Source organism: Protopterus annectens, chromosome 11.part0, assembly GCF_019279795.1.
Source record: "Protopterus annectens isolate FY-2018-M chromosome 11.part0, PAN1.0, whole genome shotgun sequence".
Taxonomy (NCBI): Eukaryota; Metazoa; Chordata; order Ceratodontiformes; family Protopteridae; genus Protopterus; species Protopterus annectens.
Genome location: NC_056745.1, coordinates 1,198,934,628 through 1,198,953,898, shown reverse-complemented (window position 1 = coordinate 1,198,953,898; position 19,271 = coordinate 1,198,934,628). Strand labels below are relative to the sequence as shown.

The window sequence follows — 19,271 nt, the reverse complement described above, 5'->3', positions numbered from 1 at the left end:
TAATATGGTTGCAGGTAAATAAAGTTATTACAAAGCCTAATACAGAAGAATGACATTAACTATGTAAAAATTCACATTCAGTTCATACAGTGTGTATACATACATAGTGCAAATATTTGGACAGCTACAACAAGCTGAAAAAAGATAATTGTCAATAGACAAAGTATTCACAAGTTGCACTTCATAAAGATGACTTTAAACAGTTCAAGTACACTCTTGGAACAGAGATGACTACATAGTATATCCTAGGCAAAATATATTTGTTCTTTGTCTAAGAAGTAGATTTTACTAATTCCTTCTTTTTGAATATAGTCAGAGTACACAGGTGATGGAAGGAGGGAAGGACTAATTCAGCCCGGTGTAGTACAGGAAAAAACCAAGTTTTCTTTAGGTAGTCTTTTAGTAGTTGTTTGAAGTTGGAGGGGTTAGAGGTAGAACTAATTTACAGAGGGATAGAATTCCATTTTTAGTGAAAGAGTATGAATATGACGTCAGCAAAGGATTTGTGGTGTTTTTATATACTGAGAAGATGTTGTATATGATGTTTTGGAGGATGAGGCCCCAGATGCGGTGACCATCCCTCCATTGATCCAGCACTGGAGGTTGTTTTTAAGAAAGTTTGCAATTCTCCTCTGCTGAATGATTCTCTGCTGAAAAAAGTATTTAAGACATTCGGGGTTTACTTGGCCATGCTTGGTCTCCAAGTCCCCCTTTTTGCTTACCATGTTTCTGTATCCCCTTTGACCTTCTCCAATAAAAAGACCATATCCTCTTCAATCTCAGTCCCTCAAGATAAACTTGGAAAGTGCCAAGAATCTCAGGGAAAGAAGCTGGCACAGTCCAATACAGTAGTTTTTTTAAGTGTTTAACTACCAGTATCTTTTGTGGAAGCTTGTGTTAAGATTTATGTATACTTTAGAAGAGTTTACCACATCATTACCTGCTGAGAAGAAAGACTATTTGAAGGCGACAGGTGTCTAAACATGCTTTAAAGAGTGCCTTTGACGGTGCTGATACTGTTTGTAGAAATGCAGCAACATTAGTTGTGGTAAGGAGGTATGCTTGGTTGCACAGCCAAAACATTTCTGATGAGTTAGAAAATGAGATTATGAATACTTCATTTGATTCTGATTGCGCATTTGATACAGCAGCTAATCAGATCCTAAAACACTGAGATGACAGAAGTAAACTGATGGTGTGTCTAAAATGCTCCATATTCCCAAGTTTCCTAAAGTAAGCAGGATCATTTTCAGCAACCAAAAAAACAGAATTCCCAGTCAGAGGAAATGGCAGGATGAGAGCTCTACCAAATCCAACAAAATTGTTTCCTTTCCAAAAAGAATAACCCCCCTTACAACCTATGACTTTGCTGAGGCTCAGCTCCCATCATTCCCAAGTTCTCCACTGGGTGCCTAGTCTCAATAGTTAGCTCTTAGCAAGTTAGCCTGGCAGTCAGTGGTTTCTGACAGATGGGTGCTCTACTTCATTGGCAGAGACTACAGGTGGCAGTGGAAAGACATCCACCTCTGTTCGGGGGGCGGTTCCCCCTCACTTTCCAGACCAGACTCTGTTTGTTATTTCTTCCTCTTCTCCGACAAATGCTGGACTCAGGGGTCATAGAGCCAGTCCCTCCATCAGAGAGAAAGAATGACAGGTTTCTAATCCAAAATTTTCCTGGTTCCTAAAAAAGAGTGGTCGTGGAGACCGGAGTTGGACCTGTCCTTCCTGAATACTTTTGTTAAGGACCCCATGTTCAAGATGCTATCCTGCAGACAGTGCTTCACATTCTGTCAGACCACTGCTTCATGGTGACCCTGGATTTGAGGGATGCATACCATCATATCCCCATTGCTCACCACTTCAGGAGATATCTGAGATTTCTTGTCAATGGTTCACACTATCAGTTCTCTGCACTGACCTTTAGAATGTCCACAGCATCTCGAGTGTTTACCAAATAACTTGCTGTGGTAGTGGCTCACTGCTGGACTCTTGGCATTCACATTTTTCCTTCCTTGGATGACTTGGTGTTTGGAATTGCTGTAGAAGGATGTTCTTCATCTCACATTGCTGCAGTCCTAACACTTGGGTAGTCCGCTGTCCCTCGGTCGGCCCGAATATCAGAGTATAAGGCTGACGTCGGTCAAGGCGCATTTGACTGACATCAGAACGTCAGGGTACAAATGCGCATGACCGACGTCATATCCTCAGTCTTTTTTGCCGCATGGTCCGATGCAGAAGCAGTGTTGCGAGTGCCGTTCGGCGTTCTGAAATTTTTCGAACATCTACATTTATGGTAGGTACAAAACTGTACTTTTCAACCTTACTCTCCCATCTAGGGTTCAAGTTGAACCTTGGAAAGTCGAGCTTAACATCCTAGCAAGACTCATCTTCCTGAGGTGCTTAATCGACACTAAGAAAAGAATGGTCTTTCTTCCCAAAGACAAGGTCTTGTCCTACCAAATGATGTTTCAGGATTTCTCCAGTAGGAATCACCTAGGCAAGAGAATTCTTAAAATTTTAGGATTGATGATGTCCATAAGTCACATGATACCACTGGTATGTCTTCACATGAGGAAAAATTCAGTAGTGTATATGAAATTGCTGGACCCATCACCTATATTCCATTGAATAGCATTTGCTGGTGCTGCCCTTTATTAGATTATTAGGTTCATAGGTTCATAGGTTAGTACAAGGCTAACTGCCCTTGCGAGCCATTGTAAGCTTAGCCAATTATCTCTTGTGAGACTCAAACCCTGCACCTTGTGTTTGTAAGGCAAACACCTTAACCATTAGGCCACCCTCCCAACCCCCTATGTTTTTATATACTGAGAAGATGTTGTATATGATGTTTTGGAGGATGAGGCCCCAGATGTGGTGACCATCCCTCCATTGATCCAGCACTGGAGGTTGTTTTTAAGAAAGTTTGCAATTCTCCTCTGCTGAATGATTCTCTGCTGAAAAAAGTGATGAAAGTTACAGTGGTGGAAAACATGGCTGAGTATTAATACAGGACTTCCCTTCTTCACACCTGTTCCAGGGCAATCTATCCAGACAGATTAGTCCAACTTCTCTTGGGGAGCTGTGTCAATATGAATGTAAGTGCAGGCCACTTAGAGGCCCAAGGATCCATGGAAGCATGTTAATATCAAGAAAATGTTAGCATTGATTCGCACCTTGAAAGTTCTTTACCACCTATGGAGTCTGGATCCTCTTGTTGTGGTTATGGACAACACCACAGTGATGTGGTACCTCAGCAAACAAGGGGATACAAGGTCATACCATTTGTGCCAGTTGGCAATGATGGCCTGGGAGCTGATTTTACAGCATTCTCTGACTTTTCAGGCATCACACACCCCATCAGAGCAAAATGTTGCAGCAGGCAGACCTGCATGAGTGAAAGCCTAAGGCAGTAGTTTTCCAGGATCTAGTCCAGATGTGGGGAATGCCTCAAACAGATGTATTCACATCCTTTCAAAACAGACAACTGGAGAAATTCTCTTTCCAGACATCCTTGCATCCATGCTCGGAGGACAGTAGCATTCTCATTACCTTTGATAGGAATGTTCCTGTATGCATTTCCACCCTTTCGACTGATCACAAAGTACTTCTGAAAGTTCAAAAAGAAATGCCAAAGATCATTGTATTGACCCCTATTGGCCTAGGCAGTCTTGGTTCTCCCTTCTAATAATATTGGCCAAGGGCAATTATCACATACTTCCTCACAGTCTGGATTGGCTCACACAATCTAAGGGGGCAAGCAATGAACCCCAGTTTGGACCATCTACAACTCACAGCCCAGATAATTCAGTCTTGACTCTGTTTAGGCACTTGTTATATGTGGATGCACGGCAGTTGTTAAAGGAGGCCAGAACACCTACTATCTTTACAAATAGATGATGTTTTCTAAGTGGTGCCTAAACATGAACGCAGGGTTCCTTGAGGTTAACATCCTTCTTATCTTGAAATGTTTGTGTGAGCTATTTCAGGTTGGCTTACCATATGCATGCATTTAGTGGCCATTTCTGCTTGTCTGCCAATGGATCCCCCTCTTTCTTCTCTTTTAGTAAAATAGTTCATGAAAGGAGTAGTGCACATGAGACCCCATCAAAAGCAAATTCCCCCTTCATTGGATTTAATCTGTTTCTGGGAAAAAGTTGACCTTACCACCCTTTGAAACTACCACTCGGGCCAATCTGAAGCTATTAATGTAGAAAACTGTTTTGCTTACTGCTCTGACATCCGCAAGACAAGTCTCTGAGCTGCAATCTCTCATGGTGGAACAAGTTTACCTTGTTTTCCATAGGGATAGGGTTTTGATACCTACTAACCCCTCTTTCATGCCGAACATGGTCGCAGGATTCACTCTCAATCAGTCTGTCAACCTCCCTGTATTCTTCTCTGAACCTATGAATAAGGAACAGATGACACTTCATATATTTCATGTGCACCTGCAGCTCAGGTAATACCTTGATAGAACAAAACCCTTCAGGAAGGCTGAAAGGCTTTTTATTCCCTACACAGGGGCAAAGAAGGGACAACCTGTCTCAAAGTAAGCTATTGCACATTGGTTGTCCTCTGCTATTGTTTTTAGTTACACCCACTGTTGTAACACAAATCTAAGCAATTGTGTGTGTGTGTGTGTGTGTGTGTGTGTGTGTGTGTGAGTGTCTGTGTCTGTGTGGTTTTTGATTTTAACAACAGGTGTTCACAAAGCTTGTGTTTCCATCTTCTTTTCCAGCTGGACCCTAGAAAAACTGAATGGGTCCTGTCTGTAGGTGTGTAAGGCAGTCCCATGACTGCTAGGTGACAGACAGACAGTGGGACGAACTCTGAGCCTTACTACCTAAATGCTAGTATGGCAGTGCGTTCTACAACTGTCTTCTGTTACAGGTAAGTACGCCTTATGCAACTGTACTTTCCATATCACAGGAGAACAGACAAGTTGCAACTAAATTAACTTTGTAAATGAGTTATGTAAGTGAAGAAACCATTGTATATGTTTACAGTCTAGGCTATTAAACAAATTAAAAGCCAGTGGAGTTTCAGAAGATATGCTGGAACTAAGGTTAGTTACTGATAACTGATGTGCTTCTGTATGATCAGACTGTGATGTTTTCAGCTAAACTGTACAGACTGTTGATGTATGAGGGTGGAATACTGTTTTGAATGAAAATAACTCAATACAGTATTTTGAGAATGTGATGCTTGTTATATATTACAGTATGTTTTGTATTGTAGCAGCTCTATTGATTTATTCTTTGTTTATTTTTTACCCACTTAAGCTTGCCAGTGTGACCCCCAGGGCTCAGTAAGTTTAGTCTGCGACTCCAATGGAGGACAGTGTCAGTGTCGCCCGAATGTAGTTGGCAGAAACTGTGACAGATGCGCTGCTGCCACATACGGATTTGGGCCAAATGGTTGCAAGCGTAAGTGATGTGTTTCATATTAAAATCCACATTAGCTAAACGTAGACATACTTTACCATTAAAGTCTTATTCTTTATGCACTTTTCTTAAGCATATGCTCTGAATACAATACATGGAGACTGCTTGAAGGAAGAGAAGATTACTTCAAATACAGCTTAAATAAGGGATATGTTGAATTTTATGATACTGTCTTAAACGTGCTTATTCTGTAATAGCTTAAAAACTGAAAAGCACATGATTTTTTCTTTTCATTTAGTAAAGAATGTTTAATTTCTCTAATTCATGTCACATTGTCATTTACAGAACAGTTATGTCATGCAGCCTCCCCTTTCCATGCTATATGTACTCGTTTTGTGATGTCATGAGATGAAGAATGTAAGGGCAGGCTTCTTACAGCTGTATGAGGCCATTTTAAGTTTTGTCTTTCTAAAAATATGAATCTAGACCAAATTCATGTGGGGATTTGTTCAGTCAGCCATTATGTGTAAGAGCAGTCTTAGTGTTTTGACTCTTGACTTTTTCATTAAAAAAAAAATCCACTAAAGCAAGTGATTTCCCCAAAATGTTCTATTGAGTTTATCCTGAAGCTGTTACTGGTATTTGTTTTTAATTTCTGCTGGTACAAGTTATATTTAACTGCATATTGTGTGTGTGTGTGTGTGTGTGTGTGTGTGTGTGTGTGTGTGTGTGTGTGTGTGTGTGTGTGTGTGTGTGTGTGTGTGAGCACATGAGTAAGCCTTTATTATATTTTTCTTTTTTGGCTTTGAAGAATGTTTGGGATGTGAGGTGAAAAATGACTTTAGTTTGTGGTTTGGGGGTTACTGATGCCACAATGTAAAGCTTTTCTAATGAAAAGTGTTAATGTTTTCATATTTATTTCCTCGTGTATGTGTGTGTGTGTGTGTGTGTGCGCGTGTGTAAGAACTAGTAACACAAGGTGTTTGCTAATTAGAAAGTGCCTCCAATTTTTATGGTAGTAGTCCACATGAAAACTGAAAAAAAAAAATTAGTTGAACATTTGAAGAAGAAGGACATGCTGTAGCATTCATCCTGGTACAGGGGAACTGAACTCAGACACGTATATGGATATCAGATGTATGTACAAAATCTAAAGCTTCCATCAGTGTTAACTGATAACCCACCTGGACTTGAAGGTACTATGGTGATATAATGATCACATGCTTAAGACAGCATATCTGTGTATTACTTGCTGTATGTGGAGCATTTATGGGATGTGAGGAGCTTTATGTAAGCAGCTACACCCACAGGTGAAGTAGGAGGCTGACACAAGTGTACTGCAAATGAGCAGACTGTGCATACTGGGGGATCGTTAATTGTCAGTGGGTAGCATAGCCTTTTTGTGACTCGAAGGTATAGGTGTGGAGGAACACCATAACGGGCTGAGGAAAGGGAACGCACAAGAAAGTGATGGAGATCTGTCTGGATGTTAGTGGCCCACATCAGAAGCACCCAACAAAGGTAGTGACAGATTTTGTAATTAAAGCTCACAACAATCAGTGAGAGTGTAGCAGGGACAGTTGACAGTATTACACAGTATAAGGTTGAAGAAACAGAAAATATTAGCAGTGATACACAATGTAAAGCTGAGAAGACAGAAACCATGCATTATCCCTGTGCGGAACAGTCATAACTGCCTTCCTGTATCAGGGCAGACTGTTAAATATTTGAATAAAGAAAGTAGCATCATCCCAAAAACAGAAACCCTTCAATGTGCAGGAATGGACAAAGGGAAATGCCAAAAGTGATGTAATGTGCAGTATACAGAAACAGAACAGAGGAAATTACTGGTACTGCAGTATCATCCTTTTTGTTGAGAGTCAAACACCTTTGCATTGAATCAGTGGATGGAGAATGAAACAAACTCAATTTATGTAATGGATGTGCTGGAAGTGGAGGAAATATCTTTTCATATTGCAAAATAAAATGAATTAAGTAACTGGAAAAACAGAATCTATGAAGAAGTTAAACACATGGGACAAAAAGTGTGTTTCCATGAGGCAGGTATATACCTAGAAGATACACCTGTAGGGATTGTGCCTAGGTCTGTAAAGATTTTCTAGTGACTTGAGGTACTGGACAATTCAGAGCTTCCAAAATTCCACCCCCACATGCTCTTCAGAGTCAATAAAATTGCTTCTTAATAGTGTTTGTCAAAAACTTTGGAAAAAGTGCTCCATGGGTATTAGATCAGCTTTCTTACAGGAAATAGAACTATGTTATGATATCTACATTTGTCCTCCCCATGAGGCAAAATGTAAGCGGACATGTTGGAAACTAAAACTGTCTGCGTAGTCGGAGTTAATTTACTTTACTAATAAAATAAGGTCAGACAACATGTTTTGAACCAGTGTAAAAGTATTACAAGCCAATTTTGCTGTCATATGTTGGCATACTAAAGATAGCAAGTTGAGTGAGTTGCTTGCTTACCATGTTGATTATTTTATGTGGAGTATCTTAAAATTTTGAAACACTTGTGGTTCGGCTCCATGACTCAAGTTCATACATTAGAGGTGAGACTACCAAATATTGATCTGACAGTGAATTAGTGACTATTGAAACTCCCTGTTTCATTGCTAAATAAACTTTTTTAACATACTAACTTTAAAATCACTGTATCTTGGACAAAAGTGTTTTTTTCAGGATACTACAGTGCTGATCTTAAAAAAAATTAACACACTTGTAATCACAGCTTAGCATGTTGGTCACAAAGTATTTGTTGTTAAGTCTAGTAACCTTGTGATTCACCACCTAAAATGTTTTTACATATTACAGATGAACAAGATAATTTTAACAGCATGGAACCTCCTTCCTTGGGTGATTCTGTATACATGTATATAACTGTGCTAAAATCTTTCTTCTTGTGCATATAGAATCTGCTAGGAGCTATTATGTATGAGACCCCTCCCAAGCAACACAGGGATTCCTCAGCTGAGGACAACAATGGGTTATAGCCTTTGGATTGTCAAACAAGGAGGACCTGTTGCAATGTTTGTGACTTACATTCTGGCATCTAGAATAACAGGTTGAGGGACTGCTGACACTACAGTGCAGCATAAGGGGAATTCTTTACCCTGGAATTTGTCACCCTTCAGATGAGATGTTAAACTAAAGTCCCATCAGCTTGGGTTGGTGGTAGCTCAGATGGATGTAAAAGATCCCATGGCACCTATTGAAAAGACTAGGGGAAGTTCCCCCTAGCAGTATAAATACCACCTCAGGTTTTCCCTGAAAAGCGGTCACTAGCCTGGTGATTAATCCGGTCAACAAAGGATAAATAAATAAATAAAATAAATAAATAAGTAATGCCCTTATATGGGGCACTCAGGAAGTAAACAGGGTGGTACTTAAATTTCATAATCTAGTGGAAGATGGGAAGATGCCACTTGAAAAACAGTTGCATATAGTGATGGACCACTTGGAAATCTGCCTGTGGAGGAACTCAAAGTGGACATTTCATTGTGTTGATGGGAGGGAAGTGGAAATTTTTATGAATGTCCTGGTGATGAAAAAGAATCTGGAGAGTTGTGTATAGCACATTGGCAGAAGCCTTTTTTTTAACAAATTAATTTGATAATGCAGTGTTTCTTAAATCCTTTTTTTCACAGTTGTCTTCATTTGATTTATTTGGGCACGTTTCTCTTCACATTTTTAATAATGGTTGGTGGACGTTACTAAGCCTGTCTAACTATCCAGTTTCAAAGAAGAAACTGAAGAGCCTATACCTAGAAGTAAACCATGTAAAAGAACTAATTCAGACTCAGACAACTTGCCATATCCTGTTGTCAGCAGCTTGGTATCAGCAGAGTGTTCACCCTTTCTTGTTTTGAAAGCAATAAAACTGGGAAAATTAGATTTTGTTTAAAATATTTTTGCAACAGATCATTTTTAATTATATAGATTTATTTTGTGTGTGTGTGTGTGTGTGTGTGTGTGTGCGCGCGCACGTGCACAGGTGTGTGGGTGGGTATGGGCATGCACACATCTTGCCCTCTTAATATGTTTTCCTGTCTTCTGTTTGAACTAATAAATCATTGAAGTGTGGGGGGTATGAAATGATTGGAAGGTAGAAAAATAATGCTTTGACTGAAGTATTTTTTCAGTTTGAATAAGTTTCAGTGTAAGGGTTTACTGAAACCTTAAAAGTAAAACTATTCTCATTGAGTATTTTTGCATTATGAGTTTGTTTCTTGTAGCTTATGTGTGTGACAGTTATGCCTGGATGTATTTTATTTTATTTTTCATTTGCCAACCTGGGTGGAACACTGATCTAAATAGGCCATTTTCAGATTCAGCATAGGAACTAAACAGAAAAACAAAATGGAATAGCAAAGAAAATTTACAAATGACACCAGTATCAAGCATCACTGAATTGCTAGCACATAATGAAACATACCCTTGCAGTAAAATAACTTTGAGTGGAGTTTCTTGAAACATGCAGTAAAGCTGTGGAGGATTATATTATGGTGGTGCAGTGGTTAGCGTTGTCGCCTAACAGCAAGAGGTTCTCCGGTTCGATCCTCGGCTGGGGTGCCTTTTGTGCAGAGTCTGCATGTCCTCCCTGTGGTCGCGTGGGTTTCCTCCGGGTGCTCCGTCCTCCCACATCCCAAAGACATGCTGTAGGTGGATTGGACACTCTAAATTGGCCCTAGGCATGAGTGTGTGCATGTGCCTTCTGTGGAAGGTTGGGCGCCGGGCTGGCAACTCGACACCGTAAAACTCTACTGCCAATCATGAGCGGACAGGTGATCCGCTGTGGCGACCCCTAACCGGGAAAAGCCGAAAGAAGAAGATTAACAGTAGCAATTGGTTAACCAGGTTTTGTTGACACACTCAAGGTCACACAGTGTGCAAGTGAGAGCTGAGGGATCAAATGCCATACCACAGGAGCTACAGCTCACAGCTACCTTCTGTGCCAACTACCAGAGAGTTGCCAAGTTTTATAGTTCACCATTTCTCCTCTTGGTTAATAGAAGAGACAAAAAAGTAAAAAGAAAAAAAAGGAAAGAATTCAAAAGAAAGGAAAATGTGGAGATGGTGGATATAAAAGAAATTGTTGATGGGGTAGAGAGTGAGTGTGCTATTAAAGAGAAAGACAGTGGAGACCTGGGTATAAAAGTAATTATAACATTTGGAGGCCTGGGTATAACAGTAGGTTTAAAATGTTGAGGCCCGGGTATAAAACTAATTACAACATTTGGAGAAGGAATGGTGGGGAGAGCTTGATCAGCTCCCTTATCAGTGATAAGATGAGCAGTAGGCCATTATGTCACAATTAAACGTAACTAATGAGTGTTACAGATTATTAGATGCTGCTGTTGCTGTAATACTTTTGCACTGGGTTTCCTTAAGTAGCTATTTTTTGAGGCTGTGTCTGAATTTAGGATATGGAGAAGTGGATTTCATGTTTGTTGGGATGTATGCACAACTTTGAGAAGTCATTACTGAAAAGGAATGGTCTGTGCAGTGTAATTTATAAAGCGGAATGTGTAAGGAATTGGTGGAAATAGTGAGTGAACACTAAGGTCATAGCAGGGGATATGTTAGTCAGTCTGCTGGCAAAGAAGAGGAAGGAGTTCACAATTAATTGTAGGTAAGAGAGGCCACTGGTAGGGTGACTGTTTATAAGGCACCATTTTACTTCAGTTAGGGTAGAGATAGTCTTTTTAAGAGAATAAAGTAGTGAATCTACAGATAACTATTAAGAGTGGGTTGTAGAAAAAATAGGATTTTTCAGGGACTGCTGCAATAATGGGTTGCCAATGTTTGAGTCGAGCAAGGAGTGCATTTTTCCTGATTAACATTTTTCCTTCTGGGAGGAGGAAGTGAGATGCTTTCTTGGCCCAAAAAGGAAGCTTGTTAATTTTAGTTTTGGTAATATGACTATGGTGTTTAAAGTTAAGGCTTTAATCTAGCCAGGCACATAGATATGTAAGTATTTGATGGAAGATACGTTTTTCTGACTCTGTAAGACAATTGTTTTGTATTAGTCATGTTATTGATCTTTGACATATCGAATTCATGAGTTACTAAATATTCAACACAATTAAAAGCATTTAGCTGTCATATTTCTATGTGGTGCTTTGTGTGACTAAGAAATGCTGTTTTGTTTGATAGCTGCAGAAAGGCATGGAAGGTAATCCTGATTCCTGAACCTTAGCTATCTAATCATTTTCTCCTCGCTTGTTTTGGCATCTGACTTGGTACTGATTGTAGACATCTTTATTTGGAAGTCCTTCACCCATGATTACTTAAGCAAAAGCTTATTTTCCCTTTAATTTGGTATGTTGTCATTCTTCATTCTTAAACAGATTTCCTACTTTGTAGTTAGCTTTTCTTTTTCTGGTTGCTCCCTGCTTAAGTATCATAATTGGCACCCTTAAGTCACATATTTTTTGTTGCCGGTGTCACATCAGAACAAGTTCCTTATAGGTCATTACCCTCAGTTGATCAGTAGACAAGAACAAGAAAATATTGTATAAAGCTTTTATACTATATACCTGTATACTATCACCCATGGACAGAATGCAAAAGAAACCCTTGTATGTGCTAAAATAACTCATAAAGTACATTTCAGGATCATTTATTGTTCAAGTTTTTTAATCAATGATAGGAAGATTGAGTTGAGAGGGGATGTACTGTTGATTTGTTTAACATGGTAAGTGTTTGTGATTAACGTTGTATGATTAAGATTTAAAGAATGAAAGAATTATTTTAGTTTTTTTCTTTCGCAGCTTGTGAATGTAACAGGCAAGGCTCGGTTGATTCTTTCTGCCACCCTGCTACTGGTCAGTGCCGCTGTGTTCATGGTGCATATGGTCGTCAGTGTGATCAATGCCTTCCAGGTCACTGGGCTTTCCCTAACTGCCGCTTGTGCCAGTGCAATGGCCATACGGATGTCTGCCATCCACACACTGGAGAATGTATTAGTTGCAGAGAACATACTACTGGACGGCATTGTGAAAGGTACCCTTAATTGTATTGTTTGTTTCTGTCTGGCATGTTTATATTTGAATTTAAAAAATAAAACAATGTAAACTGTGCCTGTCAGTCTCTTCAAGAAAGATCAGAAAGTAATTTTTTCATCATGACATTACATCTGCCAAGGGTACATTAAGCACGTTATAAGAATTTGCATGGTTTATCATTTAGGTGCCTGCCCGGATACTACGGAGACCCTGTTCTAGGCTCAGGAGATCACTGCCGTCCTTGTCCTTGTCCTGATGGCCCAGACAGTGCACGTCAGTTTGCCAGTGGCTGTTTTCAAGATCTCAATTCTCTGCAAGTTATTTGTTCCTGCAACCCTGGCTATACAGGTAGTTGTGCTGAACTTTACATTTACATACTAAGTCATGTGTTTCCCAAATTACTCAGCTATATATAAATCTGCTGAAGAAGTACTGCAGAGTATATTTTCAGTTCTTTGTAGAGATTATACATTTTTTTATTCATACAGAAGAGCAGTATCCTCCTCTAGATCATACTCTGTTTCAGACCATTAAATGACAGTAAATTTAACAAAAAGCTTCTTTACATGTGTTGTGTTGTGTTGTGTTATGCATTCTAGGTCATGATCATAGATCTCAACTGTAAGCATTTTCACAGAATGGCCTGATGGTTGACTCAAATTTATGGTCTGTTCCTCATAAAATGTGTTTTTCTGAAAAATAACTGAGTATTTAAGTCACTAAATAATGACATACATTTGAGTTCCAGACTTCATATTACACAGAAAACACATGCTAACACAAATCTTGTTATTCTAGCATTTATGCAGATGTTGCCAATACTGTGAGCCAAGCTGCATCTTTCCCCACAGGATGGATGAGTGGGCATTGACCATTGACTCTCATTTCCCCACCAGTCAGTCCCATTAGTACCAGTGTTGCTTGTCAGACATGGGTTGTCTGGGGTGCAATCATGGTGTTATGCCCCTGCGCTATGGGACCTGGTTAGGACAGATGCTTTCTGCATACCTAAAGTAGTCTTAGGGCTTGATGTGAATGAATCCATTCAGTTACCTCTTTTACTGAAATTCCCTTAACAAGAATGGACGGAGTTATGTACATGACAGATGTACACAAGCAACTGTGGTGGTACACAGGTAAAGCAGAGATTTCAGGCAGTTTGGTCAGCTTTTTGTCTAAGTAAATTCTATATGGCTGGATAGCTGTATTATCTTTTCCTGTGACCATGATGGTTAAGAGCTGGAGGGAGTTGGGCACACTTCCCTAGAGCAGAATTAATTTGGAACATGTCAGTTCAGAGTAACTGTCTGGCAGTAACAATGATTACCTTCACACCTTCTGTAAACACTACAGACTGGGTATACTGTTAGAAGCAGTGCAGATTTTGCCATGGTGTGCTGTAATCCACCTTCCTTGTCTAAGTCCAGGTTTTCCCTTGGGTAGCTAAGTGCTTTGATGCTGTTTTAGTGGGTGGAAAGGTGGTGTCCCCTAGCTGTGTTTGGGGGTTCCACTCTTGAGGTGGGCTTCTTGGCTGGAATATTTTTTTTTACCCTTCTGATCTTGTTAAGCATCTAGGATGTTTCTGCTGCCTTCTTCTGCTGCAGCTTTCCTTTAGTTTGCTCTGAATGTCTTCCTCAGGAGTACTAAATGCAGTTGTTGGTAGTGTCTTGTTATATATAAAAATATAGAATAACAGAATATGACATAGGCTGCTTTCCACTTTACATTCAAGAATCCTAATAATACTCTAAACATAGCTCCAATATGGAGATGTCTAACTACTTTAGAAATCAGGATGAAAGGACTGGCATCCACCTCTAATTGAATTCCATTTGCAAGAAATTGAACTGTAGAAATTATTTTATTATTTGAATGTGTATGCTTACAGTGAGCACCCTTACCCAAAATGCACTTTACCCTAGTGTATGTGTCTTTAATTGTGACATGTATTAAATTAGCTCAGAGTACCATTACCTGTGATGAGTACTGAACTCATATTAATATGCATTATATTTCACTTGTGCATGCCTGGATATCATTCAGTGGTATAGAAAGTACTCTTAACTATTGTAGTCCATTAAAACAGTCTAATCATTTTAAACAGTTTTGTTTTCTAAGGGCTGTTTTCTCCTTTGTGAGTAATGCACTATCTGTATAGAGCAAGGCATCAGGTGAATGTTTGTTTTTATTCTAAAGTTTCAGAATTCATGTTTATAAATAGGAACATGGATACTAGTACCAGTAAAGGACTGCTACATCCTTATCATCCACTTATTTCCCATAATGTTTGGATCATTTATACATTTTGTTTAACCAGCATGCTACTTTCCTACCCTCACTGTCTGTCCTGTGGTTTCTGGGATTCTATCATTGGTTTTGACTGCAACACCTCTTCATGATGGCTGCTGCATTCACATACCACCCTTTCTGTGAAAACATTTCTGTTTGTCTCCCCTGCATTATTTAAGTTGCAAGTTCATATTGTATCCTTTTTGTTCTCATGTCTTGCTTTTTTCTGAATATGTTGTCCACATATGTATTGTGCTTTCCCCTTTTGTGTGCTCCTTTTTTAAGCACTTAGGATGTTTATGCCATCTTCCTTCTGCTGACCTTCTGACATAGTTTTGAATATTTCCTGGATGTCTTTCCCATGGTGCCTGTCATACCATCTCATTGTTCTTAAGAACTATGTACTTTAATCTGTTCTAGTCTATATGTCTTTAATGCAGACCAAGGACCATATTTGTTTCCCTCCCATGGCCTGCTTATTCTTAATGTCCATATGAAGAAGAGGTTCCCAAAATTGTGCTTAGCACCAGTTGTCTTTAATAAAGGCATAACATCTTGTTGATCCTTTTTATACATCCAGTTATTCCACTGACTTTTGTAGCTGCCTACTTGTATTGCTTCCATGCCATTAGATATACGACTACCTCCTAGTCCCTTCCCTGTTTTGTTGTTTTTGCTACTTCCCCTTCAGTTCCATACTTCGTTTTTGCATTGAGATTAAGTTGCCAGGTTGTAGACTATTCCTTCAGGCTTGCCAAGTCCTCCTTTTTAATTTATTTTGGCTGTAAAACAGTATAATTCCTGCTAATAATCATCCAGTAAAGAACTACCATGAGTCATTATTAAAATGCTAAAGCTTTTCCAAGTAATGTTATTTTTAATCTCCTGTTATAGTAGGAGTTGGAATGGCAATGAAAATACTGCCAACTTTAATTTGAAAGTATCTACAAGTGGATGTGAAATCAAACCAGTTCCACCAAAAGATAGTTTTGTAGAAGTCGGAGTTGAAATTGAATAGCTAAATGGAATAAATTTCAATCCCAATATTCGCTGGTTGAACCACTACTACCTGTACTTGTAACTCTACTGTACATTGAGTGGACATCTGTAAAAATTGACCTGAGGTCACCAGGACTGTCAAAGTGAGACTACGAGTAGTGTATGCCTCTACTGAAGAGGCTATAACATGATAAGAAATATTGTTTGCAAAACACCTTCATCTTATCTTTCTGTGTCTTCAGAAGAATGAAAGAAGTTTCTTTAACATTATGGTTTAAAGACTGAATGTTTGAGGTGTTGGCTGAAGCTTTTGGCATAAAACCCATCTTAATACCCCAGATTATCCAGTTGTGTAACAAACAAGACCAACAAAGTAGGTGTTTCTTTAGGCCATGTTTTTGTGTTTTGAGCAGTGTGGATGACCAATGTTTCATATTGTTTTGAAAAAAATAAAAAGAATGCTACTAACTGCAGAGCAGTGTGTTTGTTTTCTGAATCCGAATTACAAACTCCTTTGAAATGACAAACATTCAGAGTGGCTCTGGCCTGATTAATTTAGGGTCAGATGTAACACCGCATGTTATTTCATGCTAGATTCAAGAGTAGAAGTGTGCGTAGTAGGATTCATATTTTCTGTCTGCCAAAATTTATTATGCTGTGAGTGCAAGTTGTCTTATAGCCAAATCAGATGAGCAAGGGTAGGAAGATTCAGTTATGAATGAAGAAGAGAAAACATGAGCTATTTTTCTGTATGATCACTTATTGAAAACTGTAAGAGCCATGTCTGCACTCCCCAGAATTGTTGCAAAAGTGCAAATGAAGGTGATATACTCTAAATCTGAGGATGCAGCACCTCAGAGTATTCCCTTTTCTCCAAAATCCAGTAATCTGATTTTTGCTATATAATAGTAGGAGGTGCAGACCTTGATATGGGGGGTGCAGGTCTTTGTCTCCATGTAGAAATGGTAGAAAGGTGTAATTTCCTGCTTTTCTTTTTGAATGACAGTTCATTTTTTGAAGAGTCAGGACTCTCACTAGCAGCTCTCTCTCATCTGATAAGAAGCTATTGTCTTCTAAGAAAACATTTGCAAAGTTCAGACGTAATTGTTGATCTGTCACATGCATTTAAATTTAATGCCATATAATGACTCCTGTGTTACTAAAATGTCAGTTGTCATCCATGTCCTGTTGTCCAGACTGTTCAAGTGAATCAGGTGATAGCTAGTGTCTACAGATTTTTTTCCGTGTTAGAAGCCCTGCCTAATTAGGCCCTGTCTACAGCTCATCTTTAACCTCATGCTACTGTCATTATTTGAAGACTTTGATTTGGTTTGTCCTACATCAACTTTACAGTTATTTCTCACAAATGTTAGTTCGTAATATGGTTATATGTAACATCTGGGACCCTTACTGATGAGTTCCATGATTGGGTTTATCTTCATTTCTAATAGTGATTTGGCCTTTTTGTTAGATCCTGCATTCAGAGCTTGCAAGCCCAGTACTAGCACTTATAACCTGATGATCAATGTTCCCTTTAATTGTGCAATATGTACAACCAAGGGTCATATGAAGCATAACTCCTGACACTAAAATGAATTAGCAAAGTCTGATGCTCAGTTACATGTAATCAAAAGCAATTAAAACAGTTCAGTATAGGGCCCCACAGAGCACAAGACCCCTGTACAGCTGCACATCCTGCAAAAAAGCAGAGTTGAAATAACCCTTAAAAGTACAGCAAAGTGCAGTTTTCTGCCTGGATAAATGTGTTTTGGAAAAAAAAAACAGTGTTGTTATGGCTTAGTTGGAATGGCTCCTTCAACCTGTCTCCCAAGGACTCACTATAATAATAACAGATTGACATAAAATGTTGTGGCATTGGTGCAGTGTCAGTGTTCAAAATGTACAGCACATTTGTCTTGTCTATTCAGGGTAAGAAAAAAAAACAGAAGGTGAACTGCCAAGCTGATGTTCTTCAAGATTCCTGCCTGAAGAACATGTACCTCTCAATGTTGTTGATTAAGGATTCTGGACAAAAATAATGTGGGGAGGTCAAAGGAACAAAGGCAGAGACATTTTTTTAAATATTACTTCAATTCACTTAAGAAATTATTAGAATGACAGATTTTGCATCAAGATGTATTTTCTGAACAATAAGAAATATAAATCTCAGGCTTAAAACCTGAGCTTTGGCCGGCTAAGTGCTAGCTGTATTCAACTGGACATATAAGAGAATTTAAGTACCTTTTATCTGCAATTTTTTCAAATAATACAGCATTGTAATTGATTTATTTGTGTTGCATTGAATATTAACTGAACTGGAAGTTTTGACTCTGTTTTTTCAGTTAGTGTTTGCTAGATTTTATTGCCTGTTAGAATTCCTACATAGACAGTAATTGCAGTTGGGGGTAGTCTCATTCATTGATCTTCTGTTAGCTGCCTATTTACGTTCTACATCTTGGAATATTTTCTGCTTAAAACCTGAGCTTTGGCCGGTTAAGATCTAGCTGTATTCAACTGGACGTATAAGAGAATTTAAGTACCTTTTATTTGCACTTTTTTCAAATAATACAGCATTTTAATTGATTTATTTGTGTTACATTGAATATTAACTAAACTAGAAGTTTTGACTCTGTTTTTTCAGTTAGTGTTTGCTAGATTTTATTGCCTGTTAGAATTCCTTTATAGACAGTAATTGCAGTCGGGGGTAGTCTCATTCATTGATCTTCTGTTAGCTGCCTATTTACGTTCTACATCTTGGAATATTTTCTGCTTAAAACCTGAACTTTGGCCATCTAAGATCTAGCTGTATTCAACTGGACGTATAAGAGAATTTAAGTGCCTTTTATGTGCTCTTTTTTCAAATAATACAGCATTTTAATTGATTTATTTGTGTTGCATTGAATATTATCTGAACTGGAAGTTTTGAGTCTGTTTTTTTCAGTTATTGTTTTCTATAATTTATTGCCTGTTAGAATTCCTGCATAGACAGTAATTGCAGGTGGAGATAGTCTGATTCCTTGATATTCTGTTACTGCCTATTTAAGTGGTACATTTTGGAATATTTTCTGCTTAAAACCTGAGCTTTGGCAGGCTAAGATCCAGCTGTATTCAACTGGATGTATAAGAGAATTTAAGTACCTTTTATCTGCACTTTTTTCAAATAATACAGCATTTTAATTGATTTATTTGTGTTACATTGAATATTAACTAAACTGGAAGTTTTGACTCTGTTTTTTCAGTTAGTGTTTGCTAGATTTTATTGCCTGTTAGAATTCCGTTATAGACAGTAATTGCAGTCGGGGTAGTCTCATTCATTGATCTTCTGTTAGCTGCCTATTTACGTTCTACATCTTAGAATATTTTCTGCTTAAAACCTGAACTTTGGCCATCTAAGATCTATCTGTATTCAACTGGACATATAAGAGAATTTAAGTACCTTTTATCTACACTTTTTTCAAATAGTACAGAATTTTAATTGATTTATTTGTGTTGCATTGAATATTAACTGAACTGGAAGTTTTGACTCTGTTTTTTCAGTTAGTGTTTGCTAGATTTTATTGCTTGTTAGAAT

General features: G+C 38.5%; 1 protein-coding gene across 1 annotated transcript in view; it reads left to right on the top strand.

Moving 5' to 3' along the window:
• LAMB1 (laminin subunit beta 1) overlaps positions 1 to 19,271 on the top strand; it is a 1,172,470-nt gene that overhangs the window by 633,189 nt on the left and 520,010 nt on the right. Inside the window, exons 18-20 of the mRNA XM_044088561.1 lie at positions 5,283 to 5,426; positions 12,179 to 12,410; positions 12,597 to 12,760. Coding sequence (XP_043944496.1) covers positions 5,283 to 5,426; positions 12,179 to 12,410; positions 12,597 to 12,760 — 540 coding nt within the window. The remainder of the gene's footprint in view (positions 1 to 5,282; positions 5,427 to 12,178; positions 12,411 to 12,596; positions 12,761 to 19,271) is intronic.